This window comes from Colossoma macropomum, unplaced genomic scaffold, assembly GCF_904425465.1.
Source record: "Colossoma macropomum unplaced genomic scaffold, Colossoma_macropomum, whole genome shotgun sequence".
In the NCBI taxonomy this organism is placed as follows: domain Eukaryota; kingdom Metazoa; phylum Chordata; class Actinopteri; order Characiformes; family Serrasalmidae; genus Colossoma; species Colossoma macropomum.
This window is the reverse complement of record NW_023494805.1, coordinates 7,059,974-7,079,078: the sequence shown is the minus strand read 5'-3', so window position 1 is coordinate 7,079,078 and position 19,105 is coordinate 7,059,974. Positions and strand designations below refer to the sequence as shown.

The 19,105-nt window shown below is 38.6% G+C and overlaps 1 protein-coding gene and 1 long non-coding RNA gene across 2 annotated transcripts; both read left to right on the top strand.

Moving 5' to 3' along the window:
- The first annotated feature begins 5,581 nt into the window (after positions 1-5,581).
- On the top strand, positions 5,582-9,366 carry LOC118826745. Its single transcript, XR_005008772.1, has 3 exons — positions 5,582-5,646; positions 9,085-9,123; positions 9,210-9,366. It is a non-coding gene; the product is annotated as an uncharacterized LOC118826745 (long non-coding RNA).
- Positions 9,367-11,001: 1,635 nt separating this feature from the next.
- LOC118826096 (lithostathine-1-beta-like) lies at positions 11,002-18,823 on the top strand. The gene is made up of 8 exons (XM_036596984.1): positions 11,002-11,015; positions 11,167-11,214; positions 11,466-11,523; positions 12,928-12,975; positions 14,678-14,725; positions 16,541-16,703; positions 16,955-17,314; positions 18,748-18,823. Exons 1-8 carry the CDS (start codon positions 11,002-11,004, stop codon positions 18,753-18,755), a joined length of 747 nt encoding a protein of 248 aa, XP_036452877.1. The 3' UTR covers positions 18,756-18,823.
- The last annotated feature ends 282 nt before the right edge of the window (positions 18,824-19,105 follow it).

Genomic DNA, 19,105 nt, shown 5'->3' with positions numbered 1-19,105 from the left:
AATGGATGCTCTGATAGCTTTTCTCAACAAGACAACAGGCAATTTCTGGATCGGACTGAGACAGAAAGTTCAGCAGGGAACATCCAAAGTAAGGACATTTAGACAAAGTATAAAAACCAGCCATAACAGATGTTCATGCACCACAGCACCTGCTGTTTTTTTAGCTATTTGATATGTTCCTCTTATTAGTATACATTAGACATATTCTACACCAATAGAAGTGTGAAATGCCAAACTACATTATGATAATCATTCTAGTTGTATAACAACTTCAAAAAACATTTATAGCACAGATGGATTCAGTTTAAACTCTGTTAAAATCCCTAGATTAAAATCTTAACAATACTTGTAACTGTAAAAGTGATGTTTTCATATGGTGTGATGAGCACTGAGGGGTCAGTGTTTAAAGGTTTACTGATCAGCTATTATTGTGTCTCCAGAGCTGGATCTGGTCAGATGGGAGTCAATTCTCATACAGCAACTGGAACCCTGAAGAGCCAAACAACCCTGGGAGTAATAACTGTGGGGTATTACTGAGTGACTATGCATACAGATGGAATGATCTAGGCTGCCAATGGTTTCAACCATTTGTCTGCCAAGAAGGTGAGTGATATAAGATGATGAAGTGCAGCACATCTGAGTTCATTCACTTTTACTGTTTTGTGTTTGGGGCAGTTACACTGAATGCTTTTATGTGGATAGATCTGAATGGTGAATTACACACTTGTTAAAATATGGCTCTTCAAGGGTTCTTTAGTAAAGAAAGTGGTTCTATATAGACCTTTGAACACTCAAAGAACCATTTTCCTGCTTTGTATCGTGAAATGGGTCTTCAGATTGATGGAGAAGGTGCCGTAGATGGTTCTATATAGAATCCTTTTTGAAAAGGGGTCTATATAGCAACAAATAAGGGGTCTTCTATTGTTTTAGGCTTGACATCATAACAATAGAAGACCCATTTTTAGTGCAGGCTTTTGGGGTGCCTAAGCAGGACCCCCCATCTGCATAGGCATTCCCCCAGATCAGTGCATGGTAAACGGTTTAAAAACAATGGCAATTCTTTTTTAAACAACAGCTTTTACATCACCAACTTCAATAGAGCACACAACAAATTCCTAAAGGTCCAACTAAATAAATAAATGCAAATATCAAATATACAACTAATAAATATGCCTAACCTAAATAATGAACTTAATTTTAACAGCAACTAACAGCAAAGGTAAAAAAAAAAGCAAAATAGCTTAGACAAAGTAATGTCAAACAATTAACAGAATTATTAACACAGATATTCTGTGACAGAACTATCATAATACTAACCTGAAAGCAATAAACTACTGAAATGGAGACTATTGGTATGTTGTAAAATCACAAAATATTCAGCAGCATAAAAAATATGCTTCTTTCTATTTTCTTAGAGTTAAAACTGATACGAATCTTGACTTGTGTAACTATTTTGTGTATGGCTGAGTCAGTGAAGTTCCTCACTCAGCACTGATCCTTTTTAAACTCCAGGCATGTTTTTGAGTCAGTCTAAAGGCCTCACTGTCATTCAGAACTTCTACTGTGAAGTGTTTGCTGTGTACCCCAGCTGAGTGACCAGGGTCATTTCTGTGTGGAGTTTGCATGTTCTCCCCGTGTCTGCGTGGGTTTCCTCTGGGTACTCCGGTTTCCTCCCACAGTCCAAAAACATGCAGTCAGGCCAATTGGACATGCTAAAATTGCCCCTAGGTGTGAGTGTGTGTGTGACTGTGTATGTCTGTCTGTCTGCCCTGTGATGGACTGGCGACCTGTCCAGGGTGTATCCTGCCTTCCACCCAATGACAGCTGGGATAGGCTGCAGCACCCCACTGCGACCCAGAAGGATAAGCGGTTTAGATGATATATATATATATATATAATGGCCATTATATACATACATTATATTCTATTATAATTCATATTATGATATGTTGTCAGAGATTTAGGAAACAGGCTAAGTTGAAATACTGGCTTCTCCGACAACAGTGCTACAGCCAGTATGTTCTTATTTGAAATATGTGATCAATTTATGTCATATAGTGATTGTACTCTCTCAGTTCAAGGTCTCCCGCTCCTCCTGATTAAAGAGGAGAAAACATGGTGGGAAGCTCTGAGATACTGCAGAGACAACCATGTGGATCTGGTCTCTGTTCACACTGAGAAAATTCAGCACTGGGTGGAGTTTTTTACTAAAAATGCCTCCACTGTTAATGTGTGGATGGGTCTGCGTCACACCTGTGCTCAGAACTTCTGGTTCTGGGTGAGTGGATCGACTATGTGCTACCAGAACTGGGCTCTGGGGAACGGAACAGGGGAGGAAGACTGCAGTGGAGGAGAAAGATCAGGAGCCATGAAGTCTGGAAGTAAGCAGTGGGTCAGTCTGCCAGAGGATCAGAGACTCAACTTCATCTGCACCACCTCTGAAGGTGAGACCAAGGCTTCTGTATAGTCTAATAGCAAAGATACTCATACACACATAAGGAATTATTCATTCTTAATCTTTTTTGTTTCTTTTCAGAGCTCTAGGAAAAGATTCAGGCAACCACTAATGGAACTAATGGAACTGGATCTTCATACTTCACCATAGCATATATTTTTATTGCTTGTGTTTTTCCTGTATTTGTTTTCTGTGATATGTTGTACATTGCAGATGCCTTCAGACAGACTCTGCATAATATGATTGTGTTGAACAAAGAACAGGGGTCATCCAAGAACAGTCCATCCACAACTACAGAGAGTGGGATTTTATAGTAGGACTGTACACCAAGAGAACAGTACAGGCCTGAGAGCCTGGGCCCTTCTGACCTACCTGTTACACTTACCTGTAATACTCACTTGTTGTCTGTTCCCTAGCAGAGTCCATTAAAGGGAGGCAGAGCAGACTGAGCTCACTCATGAGTGCCAGCTCATGGGAGAGGTGATATCAGCAACCTGGAACCGTTAAGAGAGACAGGTTAATGAATGTGTACTAAGGCCTTGTGATACTGATTGCTTTTAGATTGTTTGTACTTAACCTTATTGTAACCCATGCTGGTAGGATAGCAACACCCCTGTGGAGTGGAATGGTTCAGCTCAGGTAATTCAGGGGCGGGGCTTATCTTATACAAGGCGTGGGAGAGGGTTAGTAGAGCAGGCTACTCACCTCAGGCTGAGAGAGCTGAGGGAAGACATGAGTAGAGCTCACTAAGTGTAGTTCCACAGCCTTGCGGCCTAGAACTAAATATCCTTAACTGTACTGCTGTAGAGCCAGGATAATACTTCTTTTAACTACTGTTTACTTTCATTTGTACAGTTTAATTTTTGTGTGTTTTCCTCTGTGTGTAAATAAAATCCCTCACCGTTTGAACCTGACTACCCGGCGGCATCACATCATTACACCTGCAAATTCATCTCTTTCACCATTCAGTCATAACCCACCCGGTAACTTTGTGTCTCCTCGCGAAGTTCGGCAAACCATCGTCACACCCCTGCAGGGTTCTGGTGGCTCTGTTATGCTGTGGGGGCATTTTCCTGGCACGTTTTGGTTCCACTTGTCCCATTAGAAGGAGTCTAATTAGTGCAAATCAATATGAGGTGACTGATGATCTTTATCATATGATAAAGCATTTCTATCCTGATGGGAGTGGTCCCTTCGAAGATCACAATGCCCCCATCCACAGAGCATGAGCACTTATGCTTTGACTGGTTTGATGAGTATGAAAATCTATGGGAGGTCTGGGACCAACGTGTTAGACAGCTCTCTCCTCCACCATCATCAAAACACCAGCTGAATGAATTTATTTGGAAGATAAGTGGGGTGATTTACAGTAAGTGTTTACTAACTAATATTAAGTATTAATGCACAATACCTTAATAATGGTTAGCTAACCCTAAGTAAACAAGTAATTGCATCAACTACATAGTTTTCACATTAAGTGTTAACATAACTGATGTATTTCTTAACATTGAAAACACTCAGGATGCTTAATAGTGTTAATAGTAATGTGTTAATGTGTTATAGTGTTAATAATGGCTTATATTTTTGGGTTTAATTTCAATCCGTTGATAAAATTAAATACCAAAGCTCCGGAGTGAGAGCCACAGTAAAGCAGTCCATGAGCTGAACCAACACAACAGAATGAAATCAAACGCAAAAATATATTAACTAACCTTTATTAACATAGTATCTCATGCGTTTTTAATGCTAACCAGTACATTAGTAAATGTAAGTCAACATGTAAAAACAACATTAACTGAGGCAGGTGTTTGTTTAATGTTGTACCTCATGTGTTGTTCATGGTAACAAATGCATTACTTAACCCCTTTAAAATCCCAGGCTTATTATATATTAAGGCTTATTATTCAGTAACTACAAGGACTACATTGCAAACTAGCAGAGCTACTCTTAGGTTATAGAAGTGTGTAATAAAACTTTGGGCCCACCGGTGGGTTAATATTAGTTTGTAAACACTTACTGTTAGTGTTCCTTTCCTCCAGTACAGTTCCTGAGACTTGGGACACACACTGAAGCTATTCTGATGAGTGGTGGTGGCCCAGCACCTTACTAAGATATGTTATGTTGTTTTTTTCCTTACAAATGTTTACTTATTTGTGTATTGACAGTATCAATAATAGCTCTCTGCATTGTGTCTTACAGCGGACCAAAAACTGTTGAATCTACTCACCTACTGTAAACTAAAGAAGTTTACAAAGATGTTTGTTTCAGGTCTTTCAACGTCAGACACCCTCGCTAAGGTGACCCAGCCGGTGTTGATCAGACTCCAGTCTGCGTCCCAGCAGTCCACGGTTCACCCCTCCTAATCCACGGCAACCTGTTGTCTATGATAGTTTACTCCTGTTTACTGACTGTAATTCAGCTTTACACTAATTACTTCAGGAAATAACTTGTATGAGAGATGGAGAAGTCAAGTCATGAGAGATACCACCTTAAATAAACACCTTTGACCCTCAAGCACTCACAGTTCATCATTCCTAGTTCTTGTTTGACATTCTGTATTTGCCTGTATTTCCTAAAAACTACAGAGCCCAGCTGGTAAAATCCTGCATAAATAAAAAATAATGCGTAACCACGGCTTAGTAAGATGTGGGAATGAGATAATTAAGATGTGTCCATGAGTTAGCAAGGTCTGGGAACAAGATAATTAAGACTTGACCACAGCTTAATATGGCATGATCTTGTTCCCACACCTTACTAAGTCATGGCCACACTTTAGGATCTCAGTCCCATGTGTTAATATGGCGTGCCCATGCATTATTTTTATTTTACAGGATGTCACCAGCAGGGCTCCAAAAATTACAGAGCAACTCTGATTTGTGAAAAAGTATTTGAGACTGTTTTTTTTTTTTTCAACACTAATTTTTTTCAGAGATACATTTGAGACAAATTAAACGGATTCATTTTAGATTGCTAATATGATTTGCTTCTCATGCAACGTATGAATCTACTGTACGTGCATTCATTTGCATTTGTTTACTGACTCTTCCTGTAAATTATCAACAAGAACGCTGGAGAGGCACAAAAACAAAGAAAGACCTGTACTGGCTTTAGTTTCCTCTTCAGTCACGCCAAATAAACTGCAGGAGACACAAACACAGATACTAACAGAGCAACTTTACCAGCAGTAACAGGTAAGAAACACCTTTAAAACTCTAAACATTGTTAATCGGGCTTTAACTTTCTGTCATTGTTATTAATTTGCAGTTTAGGCAAGAATAATAAATGTTTTTTACCTTCTGTTACATTATTCTAAAGCAAAACACCAAAAAAGCGTGAACAACAAACTGCAGTACCGTCAGTTTAGCATCTGTTAGTGACAGTTTTCCAACAGATTATTTTCTGACATATTATAAAGTTGTTTTGAACTCACAGGCAAAGTGATTATTAAAAGCAGATCAAACTGTAGACACTGTAGATATTTTTAAAAAAGAAAATTATTTCTCAGTTTATTGGTTCTGAGCTTGTTTGAGCTTCAGATTAACTGGATTCCTCAATTTCAGCTGCACATACTGCATCTCTGTGCATGTACAGTCTTCTATTGTGAACCAGAGCTGTTGAGTTTAACTTACAACCTACTTTAAATGTATTAAATCAATTTATCTTGATTATTCCTGTATTTACTTCACAAATTTGATGAGAAAAACCATCATTAAGCCCACTGCTGAGGGGTGGTCTGGAGATCTTTAGTGTATAATGTTTGAATACTGATTTATTTGATATTTTCTCTGAGCAAACACTTTTTTTGCATTCTCTGGTTTGAATGAGTGTGTCTCAAGTGATGTTGTGAAATGGCCTGTTGTGTCCAGTAAAATTCTGAGAATTTTAGCTGTGCCTGTTATCATATATTTATATTTCAGAGCTCAGTATCACCTGTTTTTTTAAACACCTGCACCTGTTCCTAACCACAGCTCATTTTCCCTATTTCATAAAGAACCATTCTCCTCTCAGGCTCTGGAGATTGACCTCTTCCTCCTCTGGTTCTTTCCTCTTGTTATTTAATCCAGTCTCTATCAGTAGCTGCTCTGTTTTTCTCTCATGTATCTGCCTCACCTACACTGTGTTTATTTTCCTGTGACATTAAACTTTGTTTACCTACTCTGTTTCCTGCTGGGTTTGAAATCTGCATAAATGTCCAGTCTCTGGAGCCCCTTTACTAAACAGGAAGCAAATGTGACAGACAGCTCATACATTATTATATACTATAGCCTGTGTGTCAAACACAAGACCAAGTCAGGCCCGTGACGTAGTCCTGTGAAATTATTTTAATTTTCTGTTCTTATTAGCCTGTTTCACCCTGATATGCACTACAGTCCCCAGCATGCACTGCACCATCAATCTATGAGCCAGCAGTTCCACAAAAAGAAAAGATGCCCGGTGTCTAGTTCAAACAAGAAGGCAGTTTATAGGAGCTACCTAGAACAATGTTTTTTTATTTTGAAATATTTTTGAATAAGTATTCAAGTTCTATTTTGCTGTTCCAGTTTTGGCATATTTGAATAAATAATGGCAAAATGTTAAAACACAGCTGGCCCACAGATTTCCTGAGATTTTTTAATATGGCCCTTTTAGTGGTTGGGTTTGACACCTCTGTACTACAGTACCTGATCTAATAAAAAGTGTAATTTGTTTATACAAAAATAGTGTAAAATATTAATATTTATTAAAGTCACAGTCTGGAAAGTGTAATGACACTTACTTTTGTTTGCTTTGTACTACAATACTGATACTACAGAGGAACACCATTCACATTCACTTACTGAATCCGAATCATCTGTTAAATAAAGTTAAAATAAAAGTTCTTTATCCATCGTTTACAAATAAAACATGAAAATTATTTGTTTTTGTGTTTGATTGATGGTCAGTTCTTCCATTCATGATTTCAAAACAGAGACATATCACCTTTCTTTTCCTCAAAGGAGCAATAAGCCATGTTTACAACCAAAAATAATGAAACACAGTGCATTAACATGCACTTAATAATCCAATAACTGCAGAGTATCAGATGTTGTCAGTAACCCAATCAACATGTTTACATGCATCTGAGTAATCAGACAACAGGGAAGATTCTGGGTCTACATGAGTCAGGCAGTAATCAGATTTCTGATTAGCAACCAGCCAATAAACTCAGACAGAGGATGTAATGTAAAGTAAAACTCAAACTTTACGCCGCATGGTTATGAAACCATAAACGTGCATCATCTAGAAGATGAAGAATATTTAAATTCTTCATTTCGTCAAGAATGTATTTGGTTTCAGTGTTGCTATAAAAGTGTTTTGCTGCCATCTGCCAACGCTGCTTGCTTATTTCCGGTACCGCGATCTGTTTTTGCACATGCACAGACTGAGAAATCCGAAAGAAATCAGAGTAACACAGAGTATTGTGTTTTTAAAGTAAGTTCAGCACAGACTCAGCTTAATAGTACTATTTACCACTTGATAAGCTGATTTAGGCCTTCAGAATATCCTAATTATTCTTTTAATGCTGGTAACAGTTTCTGATAAGGACATATGGCAGCTTCTTGTTCGAATTTTCCCATTCCACCTTAAATGGTTCAGCAGTTACATTCTAGCTCCTGAGGCGTTATAATAACGGCTGCCCTATTTAAGGTGGAATGGGAAAATTCGAACAAGGAGCAGCAAATAAGAAGCTGACTTCAGCTTCTTAGTTTTAATGCTGGTAGTATTTTTTTGATAAGGTGATTTAAGCTATAAAAATATTGTATCGACATGCAACTGGCTGGCAATGGCTCTGATGAGCTCCGGAGGCGTGACCCTGCAAAGGCTCATCGTAGGCATGTGCCCTACTAAAAAGGGACTAAAGCCTGTTTAACTGCCATTGTTTTTCAGTTATAAATGTTTTAAATGTCATGTTTTAATGTGTCAATCTGTGTTGGGAAGTGGGGTTATTAGTGGGGGTAGTTGTGTTGGGGGTTGAACACCGACAGGGTGAAGCTGATGGCAAATGGTGACCTACCCCACAGGTTGAATGCTCTGTATGTGCCTTTTCTGCTGGTGTGTTCAATGAAAAGCACTTCTTACCGCAGAAGCATAGCCTCCCCAGACGGTCAGCTGAGGACATCAGTCAAGATGATTCCACAGCAGATAGTTGGATTCTGCCCGGGTGTTTTGGGATTGCTGGGGCAGCTCTTTACTTCCTGCTGATGTCACAGTATTTTACCCAGAGGTTTTATGTGTGAAGTAACTATGAATATGGTAGGACATATTAACCTTACTTTCGTGTCGTGATGACAACTTGATACGCAGCAGTATTAGTTTGCATTTAACAATTTTAGTATTACGACTCTTTAACATCCTCATTATTCGAATGATCCAGTGATATACAGAGACTACAGAATGACACAAGACTTCACTGGTCTGCTGCTCCTTTAACAGCTTTCAAACTGGAGCTTTTCTACTCCAATCTGGAGCCTCTCTGTTTGGAGCTTTTTATAGGTGGTTCATGTTACTGTAATTAAATGTAATGTCTCTTACACAGCATGATCTAATGCACTGGTCTTAAAGACTGTTGAGGTGTTTAATGTGTGAACTGTGTCTCTTGTTCTCCACAGTCATGAGTTCAGCTCTGTATCTGATCCTGCTTTTCTCAGGTCAGTGTAGCTTCATGATCATCTGTAAAACTCTCTGCTGCTTCATTACTGTACTGTCATGCTGATGAGAGCTTTCATCTCTACAGCTCTGTGGACTCTCTCCTTCTGTGGGACTCGTCAGTTTCATGTGGTGAATGAAACGAAGAACTGGACCGACGCTCAGAAATACTGCAGAGAAAATTTCACTGACCTGGCCATTATTGAGAGCCAACAGGAGATGAACGCTGTAATAGCTGTTCTCAACGGGACAGCAGGCAATTTCTGGATTGGAATGAAGCAGAATTACACTGTAAGCAAATTGCAGGAACTTGTACCATTCATAAAACTACTTGTGATGTAGGTTGTGAAAAAATCTCTTTACTTTATAAAACATTATTAGCTATTAAGATTTAATAATTAATCTGTGGTCACAGCATATAATTGTGCATCACTTACTCTTTGTTTGCTATATTACAGGTATCAATAATAATAATAATAATAATAATAATTATTATTATTATTATTATTATAATTATTGTTATTATTATTATTATGTTATATTATGTTTTATTTCTATAACACTTCATGATGGTGGCAGTATCTGCAGATCTAAAATCTCACACTGGAGCATAAACAGACAGATAATCCATGATGTAAGCAGTGCTATAAGGTCATTTTGAGCTTTAAAAACTAGTAGCAGAACTTCAAAATCTATCCTGAATGATACAGGCAGCCAGTGCAGTCCTTTTAAAATGGGAGTGATATGAGCTCTTTAATTTGCTTTGGTTAGGATGCGCACTGCTGCTTTTTGTATGAGCTGTAAGGGATGGATTGCTTTCTTAAGAAGTCCAGTAAGAAGACCATTACAGTGATCAACTCTGCTTGTAACAAATACACGAACAAGTTTTTTTGTGTCTCTCTGAGAGAGAAAAGGTCGATCTTTAGTGATATTTCTCAAATAATAAAAAGCTACTTTAGTGTTTGTGTTTACATGCCGGATAAAACAGAGCTCAGAGTTTAAGATCACACTCAAATTTCATGCCTCAGGTTTGGTATACGAAGCTAAAGAACCAAGTTTCTCATAAATCATTTTTCTCTGAGTTTCTGTACCAACCATCAATAATTCAGTTTTTTCATGATTTAATTGTCATCAACTGAGAAATATCTGACACACAGCTGGTTAGTCTGTCTACAGAGTCTTGATCATCAGAAGGAATAGAAATGTATAACAGGGTGTCGGCAGCATAGCTATGAAAAATTATATTATGTTTTCTAATGACATCACCAAGAGGTAGCATGTACAAAGAGAAAAGGCCCTAAGACTGAACCTTGAGGAACTCCACAAGAAATATGACTTAAACCATTCTAACACTGTGCCCGAGAGGCTGACCCAGCTTTCAAGATGCTTGTGGTCAACAGTATCAAAAGCTGCACTAAGATCTAATAAAACCAAAATAGAAGGATTTCGTGCATCAGCGCTGAGCCTGAGGTCATTCAGGCTTCACCAGGGCAGTTTTAAAAGTGTCTGGAAAAACACCTGCTGACAGAGGACAATTTACAATAGTAAAAACCATCTTAAGGAATGAAGTAGGAACAGGGTCAAGATCACATGTGGATGAACTTAGCTTGTTTAAAATATTTGTGAGCTCCTGATAATTGATAACAGAGAAAGATGTCATTACTGATGTAGGAGGCTTTTCAGGAACATTATAGGAGCTTGTTTCAGTCTGCTGAGCTACACCCTGTCATATCAGGTCTATTTTATTTTGAAAATGAATTGCGAACCCTTCTCAGATTTTAGAAGATAAATCACCATGAGACGCACTAGCAGACAAGTTGTGGTTAATTAGTCGGTCTATGGTGGAAAAAAGGATTTTGGTATTATCTTTGTGTCTGTTAATGACACTGGAGAGGTATGACTGTCTGGATATCTTCATAGCACTATTAAAAATTGAGATCTGACCTTTGAGAATATCATAATGTACCTGCAGTTTAGTTTTCCTCCATAAGCGCTTTGATTTCCATTGTTTAACATTGTTTAACATTATTTTTTCTCTTTTACAGGTATCTGAAACCTTCGTCCAATCTCACCTATATCCCCCTGGACCTCAGGTAAGTAGAAGTTTAGATTTATTCCATTGAATGAATCTAATAAATCTCTGTTTTGCTAGTTTTTGTGGCTTTTTTCATTTTCAATTCGCTGTTGCATTTTATTCGCAATGAATTACAACCACCGACCTTTGAAAGTCACTTCTTCTCTCATTGGATTCGCGAGAACCCTGGATAGGACTCAATAGCCGCAAAGCTAAAGCTAAAGCTACCCCATGCAAGCACCACTCATCTCCAATTCACATGTCCAACAGGTTTGCCCCACTCAGTGAGGCACCCTCTGAGACGCCAGTTGAAAGAGCTCTGGTTATGGTGATTCTATTTTACGGCGCGTGAAAATAGTTTCTCCCTTAGGGGCGCCAGTAGCAGTTACTCTGCGTTGCTCTGAGAGAGAAAAGCCTGAACTTTAGCGATATTCCTCAAATAATAAAAAGCTACTTTAGTGTTTGTGTTTACATGCAGGATAAAACAGAGCTCAGAGTCTAAGACCACATCCAGATTTGAAACTAAAGAACCAAGTTTCTCATAAATCATTTTTCTGTGATTTTCTGTACTAACGATCAATAATTCAGTTTTTTCATGATTTAATTGCAGAACATTTTGTGACATGCACTGAGAAATATCTGACACACAGCTGGTCAGTCTGTCTGCAGAGTCTTGATCATCAGAAGGAATAGAAATGTATAACGGGATGTCATAAGCATAGCTATAAAAATGTATACTATATTTCCTAATGACATCACCTAGAGGGAGCATGTGCAAAGAGAAAAGCAAAGGCCCTAAGACTAAACCTTGAGGAACCCCACAAGAAATATGACTTAAACCATTCTAAAACTGTGCCCGAGAGGCTGACCCAGCTTTCAAGATGCTTGTGGTCAACAGTATCAAAAGCTGCACTAAGATCTAATAAAACCAAAATAGAAGGATTTCGTGCATCAGCGCTGAGCCTGAGGTCATTCATAACATGAACCAGTGCTGTTTCTGTACTATGGTTAGAACGAAAACCTGACGGAAACTTCTCATATAAATTTTTTGATATTAGATACGCATTTAGTTGTTTGAAAACAACTTTTTCTAAGACGTTACTTAAAATGGTAGGTTTGAAATTGGTCTGAAATTATTTAGTATAGAAGGATCCATGATACTCTTTTTTAGCAGAGGCTTCACCAGGGCAGTTTTAAAAGCATCTGGAAAAACACCTGCTGACAGAGGACAATTTACAATAGTAAAAACCATCTTAAGGAATGAAGTAGGAACAGGGTCAAGATCACATGTGGATGAACTTAGCTTGTTTAAAATATTTGTGAGTTCCTGATAATTGATAACAGAGGAAGATGTCATTACTGATGTAGGAGGCTTTTCAGGAACATTATAGGAGCTTGTTTCAGTCTGCTGAGCTACACCCTGTCGTATCAGGTCTATTTTATTTTGAAAATGAATTGCGAACCCTTCTCAGATTTTAGAAGATAAATCACCATGAGACGCACTAGCAGACAAGTTGTGGTTAATTAGTCGGTCTATAGTGGAACAAAGGATTTTGGTATTATCTTTGTGTCTATTAATTCCACTGGAGAGGTATGACTGTCTGGATATCTTCATAGCACTATTAAAAATTGAGATCTGATCTTTGAGAATATCATAATGTACCTGCAGTTTAGTTTTCCTCCATAAGCGCTTTGATTTCCATTGTTTAACATTATTTTTTCTCTTTTAAAGGTACCAGAAACCTTCGTCCAATCTCACTTAGATCCCCCTGGACCTCAGGTAAGTAGAAGTTTAAATTTATTCCATTGAATGAATCTAATAAATCTCTGTTTTGCTAGTTTTTGTGGCTTTTTTCATTTTCAATTCGCTGTTGCATTTTATTCGCAATGAATTACAACCACCGACGTTTGAAAGTCACTTCTTCTCTCATTGGATTCGCGAGACCCCTGGACAGGACTCAATAGCCGCAAAGCTAAAGCTAAAGCTACCCCATGCAAGCACCACTCATCTCCAATTCACATGTCCAACAGGTTTGCCCCACTCAGTGAGGCACCCTCTGAGACGCCTGTTGAAAGAGCTCTGGTTATGGTGATTCTATTTTACGGCACGTGAAAATAGTTTCTCCCTTAGGGGCGCCAGTAGCAGTTACTCTGCGTTGCTCTGAGAGAGAAAAGCCTGAACTTTAGCGATATTCCTCAAATAATAAAAAGCTACTTTAGTGTTTGTGTTTACATGCAGGATAAAACAGAGCTCAGAGTCTAAGACCACATCCAGATTTGAAACTAAAGAACCAAGTTTCTCATAAATCATTTTTCTCTGATTTTCTATACCAACGATCAATAATTCAGTTTTTTCATGATTTAATTGCAGAAAATTTTGTGACATGCACTGAGAAATATCTGACACACAGCTGGTCAGTCTGTCTGCAGAGTCTTGATCATCAGAAGGAATAGAAATGTATAACGGGATGTCATAAGCATAGCTATAAAAATGTATACTATATTTCCTAATGACATCACCTAGAGGGAGCATGTGCAAAGAGAAAAGCAAAGGCCCTAAGACTAAACCTTGAGGAACCCCACAAGAAATATGACTTAAACCATTCTAAAACTGTGCCCGAGAGGCTGACCCAGCTTTCAAGATGCTTGTGGTCAACAGTATCAAAAGCTGCACTAAGATCTAATAAAACCAAAATAGAAGGATTTCGTGCATCAGCGCTGAGCCTGAGGTCATTCATAACATGAACCAGTGCTGTTTCTGTACTATGGTTAGAACGAAAACCTGACGGAAACTTCTCATATAAATTTTTTGATATTAGATACGTATTTAGTTGTTTGAAAACAACTTTTTTCGTTACTTAAAATGGTAGGTTTGAAATTGGTCTGAAATTCTTTAGTATAGAAGGATCCATGATACTCTTTTTTAGCAGAGGCTTCACCCGGGCAGTTTTAAAAGCGTCTGGAAAAACATCTGCTGACAGAGGACAATTTACAATAGTTAAAACCATCTTAAGGAATGAAGTAGGAACAGGGTCAAGATCACATGTGGATGAACTTAGCTTGTTTAAAATATTTGTGAGCTCCTGATAATTGATAACAGAGAAAGATGTCATTACTGATGTAGGAGGCTTTTCAGGAACATTATAGGAGCTTGTTTCAGTCAGCTGAGCTACACCCTGTCATATCACGTCTATTTTATTTTGAAAATGAATTGCGAACCCTTCTCAGATTTTAGAAGATAAATCACCATGAGACGCACTAGCAGACAAGTTGTGGTTAATTAGTCGATCTATAGTGGAACAAAGGATTTTGGTATTATCTTTGAGTCTATTAATGACACTGGAGAGGTATGACTGTCTGGAAATCTTCATAGCTTTATTATAGATCTGATCTTTGAGAATATCATAATGTACCTGCAGTTTAGTTTTCCTCCATAAGCGCTTTGATTTCCATTGTTTAACATTATTTTTTCTCTTTTAAAGGTACCTGAAACCTTCGTCCAATCTCACACAGATCCCTCTAGACCTCAGGTAAGTAGAAGTTTAGATTTATTCCATTGAATGAATCTAATAAATCTCTGTTTTGCTAGTTTTTTTGTTGCTTTTTTCATTTTCAATTCGCTGTTGCATATTACTTGCAATTGATTACAACCACCGACCTTTGAAAGTTCTTCTCTCATTGGATTCATGAGACCCCTGGACAGGACTCAATAGCTGCAAAGCTAAAGCTAAAGCTACCCCATGCAAGTTTTAAATCTCCAATCTCCAATTCACGTGTCCAACAGGTTTGTCCCACTCAGTGAGGCACCCTCTGAGACGCCTGTTGAAAGAGCTCTGGTTATGGTGATTCTATTTTACGGCACGTGAAAATAGCTTCTCCCTTAGGGGCGCCAGTAGCAGTTAGCAGTATACCTGGAGCCAGGGCGCCGGACATTAGAGGGAACCTGAAGCTAGCTAGCTGTAGATATTCAAGGATAGTCATTCATGTAGGTACTAATGATGTTCGTCTGCAGCAGTCAGAAATAAGTAAAGATAACATTAAAGAGGTATGTAAATTAGCCCAGACGATGTCCAATGCTGTAATGTGCTTTGGCCCCATCTCAGTTCGACGTGGCGCCCAAATCTACAGCGGGTTATGGTCGCTGAATTGCTGGTTGTCCAAGTGGTGCTCAGAAAACAATGTGGAAATTTGTAGATAATTTGTCTACTTTTGAGGGCAAGCCTGGTCTTTTGAGTTGGGCTGGTATCCACCCCTCACGGGAGGGTGCTGCTCTCATTTCAACTAGCATAGCTCATACTCTCTCAGATAGCTGTCAGTGTAGGACAGTCAGTCGCTGACAAACCAGGGCCAAGGCCAGACAGCAGACAAACAGGCTAAACCAATCATCTGCGAGCTGCCTTGAGATGCCACATAGGTTCCACCATTGAGACTGTGTCTGTTCCCCAAATAAAACAAAGCATCAAAAATCCTCGAAACATTTGCTAGTAACTTGATTAATATCAGACCAGTTATACCCGTTTGCAGTGACAGCACCTTTGGTCTAAAACTAGGACTTCTCAACATAAGATCTCTTACATCTAAGGCCATCGTTTGAAATGAAATTATTACCGATCATGATTTTGATGCTCTGTGCCTCACAGAAACGTGGATTAGACCCAATGAATACATACATACATACATACATACATACATACATCATCTAAACCGCTTATCCTTCTGGGTCGCAGTGGGGTGCTGGAGCCTATCCCAGCTGTCATTAGGCGGAAGGCAGGATACACCCTGGACAGGTCGCCAGTCCATCGCAGACCCAATGAATACTTTAGTCTAAATGAAGCCCCCCACAGGCTACAGATATGCGCACTGCCCCGTTTAAGCGGCTGTGGTGGAGGTATAGCAACCATTCATTCTAAAGCTTTAGGCGTGACCCAGAAAGTAGAATACAAATTCTCTTCTTTTTCTTAATATAAGTGATCGAATAACAAATAAGAATTCCTAAGAATTTCCTTTTGACTTTCTATCAAGTAAAAAATGTTTTCAAATAAATAATAATTTCTGAGATTAATAATTGTGTGAGATTTTAGTATCCAGTTTGATAAACCACAAGATCCACTAAGTAAGGCATTTATATCTATCTTACACTCTGTAGGTTTCACTCAAACTATAAAAGGGCTTACACATTATTGATCACCTTATTGTCCATGGAGCTAAGAGGTGTACTGCAGTTCTGGTGATGTGTTTGGCCATCCTGACATCATCACAGCAAACTTAAATCTATTAGGCATTATATGAGCACTGAGAGGTCAGTGTTTAAACAGTTCACTGATCAGGTATTAATGTGTTTCTAGAGCTGGATCTGGTCAGATGGGAGTAACCCCTCATACACATACTGGAACACTGGAGAGCCAAACAACGGTGGGGGTGATTACTGTGTGCAGTTATTGAAGGACTCTACATACAAATGGAATGATGACTACTGCACTTCCCCAAATCCCTTTATCTGCTATAAAGGTGAGTAATATAGAAAATAAATTTCAGGACAAGTGTTATTAGTCCAATTAAATAACTTTCTTGTTCAGTAGATAGTCTAGTTCAGTATCTCAGTGCAAGTAGATCTGAATAGTGAATAAATTATAAATAGTTGTGGGGAGGGTGATAAACAACACAGAGAAAGAACACTAAAGTACAACTGCCTGTATATGTTAAACATGAGAAGTATTATTTGATGTAATGTTTAATTCTTTGTTCTGACCCTCCCGCAGAGCTTCCACTCATCCTGATTAATCAGACCAAGACGTGGAGAGAAGCTCTGAGATACTGCAGAGAGAATCATGTGGATCTGGTCTCTGTTCACACTGAGGAGATTCAGCACTGGGTGGAAACAGCTGTTTATTATGCCTCCACTGCTAATGTGTGGATGGGTCTGCGTCACACCTGCACCCTGAGCTTCTGGTTCTGGGTGAGTGGAGTGTCGATCTGCTACCAGAACTGGGCTCCGGGGAACGGGACAGCGGTGGAAGACTGCAGTGGAGGAGAAAGAACAGGAGCGGTGCAGTCTGGAAGTAAGAAGTGGGTCAGTCTGCCAGAGAATCAGAGACTCAACTTCATCTGTATCATCAAAGGTAAATCTGAGAGTTATAAGCAACCTTATTTTCAAAAATATGGGGACTCTGTGCAAAATGTGAAGTAAACAAAATGCAATGATGTGAAAATAATTTAAACCCTAAATGTAATTAAAAGTAGTACAAAGACAGTTGGAACTAGAGAAGGTTATTGTTTTTTTAAAAGTACATGCTCATTTTAATTTGATGCCAGCAACACAAAAGTATGTTTACCACTGTGTTGCATCACTTCTTTTTTTTAACAATATTTTGTATTAGTATTATTTTGTAAGCATTTGGGAACTAAGGAGACCAACTGCTGCAGTTTTGAAAATGAAATGTTATTATTGCTTGATACAGGATTTCAACAGTTTAGGTCTCCTTTGTTGTATTTGTTGTGTCCTAATGCACCAGATGTTTTCAAAGTGTGACAGGTGCAGGATGTGATTTGGCACTGTTTATATGAAATACGCAAGGCCTTCCCTGAAAAAGACCTCATCTGGATGGCAGCATATGGTGCTCCAAAACCTGTACATACCATTCAGCATTAATGAAGCCTAACTTCATTCATAACAGATGTGCTAGTTATCCATCCCATGTGCATTAATGCACCTCCATACCCTCATGGATGCTGGCTTTTGAACTGTGCACTGATAACAACCCAGATGTTCCCTCTCCTCTTTTGCTCGGAGGTTACAGCATCCATGATTTCCAAAAAGAATTTCAAAATTTGATTCATTGGACTACATGACACTTTTCCACTTTGCCTCAGTCCATCTTAAATGAACTCAGGCCCAGAGAAGGCGGCAGCGTTTCTGGATCCTATTTATACATGGTTTCTTCTTTGCATGGCAGAGTTTTAACTTGTTTAATTTGTGGATGCAACAACGAACCGTATTCACAGACAATGGTTTTCGGAGGTGTTGCTGAGCCTATGCAATGATTTCCACTACAGAATCAGGTCTGTTTTTAATGCAATGCCGTCAGAGGGCCTGAAGTTCACGACCAGCCAAACACTTTCACAGAGTAGTGAACCCCTCCCCATCTTTACTTCTGAAAGATGCTCGTTTATATCCAAAATGTTACTGACTTGTTGCCAAATTAAACTAATGAGTTGTGAGATGTTCCAGCAGGTGTTTCTTTAGCATTAAACAACTTTATCAGTCTTTTTTGCCCCGTCTTAACTTTTTTTTAACCAAGTTGCTGACATCAAATTCAAAATAGGCACATATTTTTAAAAAAACAATATATTTTCTCAGTTTCAACATTTGAAATGTTGTCTTTGTGCTGTTTTCAGTTAAATGTTGTGTTTAAATGATTTGCACATCATTGCATACTGGTTTTATTTACATTGTGCACAGCATCCCAATTTTGTTGGAAACAGAGTTGTATTTGTTAACAGCAAAATGTTACCTAAAAAACAACACTGATTCATGATGTTTGCTTCTTTTTAGAGTTCTAGAAGTGGATGCAGGCTGTTCAAATGGATCCTCATAATTCAGGTTCATGCTGATGTTTGACGGCAATTTCTTCATCAACATACGCATTCTTTGGCACAAATACACAACAATTCAGTTCAATTAAACACATTCATATATAACTGAGATTACTATGCCTTCTTTTCAACAATATCTAAAGACCAGTAGTGACCCATGACTGTTAGCACTAGGCCTGAGCATGTTGGGGGATTTGAAGCTTGTAAAAGACGTTCCATGTTTTTATTTGACGCTTTCAAGAAACATTTGTATACATTTGCATATATAAGGTCACTCTTAAAGTGACTCTTTCAATAAAAAAGACCTGACATAGAGC

Coding starts and splice junctions, on each gene's coding strand:
- LOC118826096 (XM_036596984.1), top strand. Junction 11,215..11,465: donor TATATCCCCCTGGACCTCAG/GTAAGTAGAAGT, acceptor CATGTCCAACAG/GTTTGCCCCACTCAGTGAGG. Junction 14,726..16,540: donor CAGATCCCTCTAGACCTCAG/GTAAGTAGAAGT, acceptor ATGTGTTTCTAG/AGCTGGATCTGGTCAGATGG.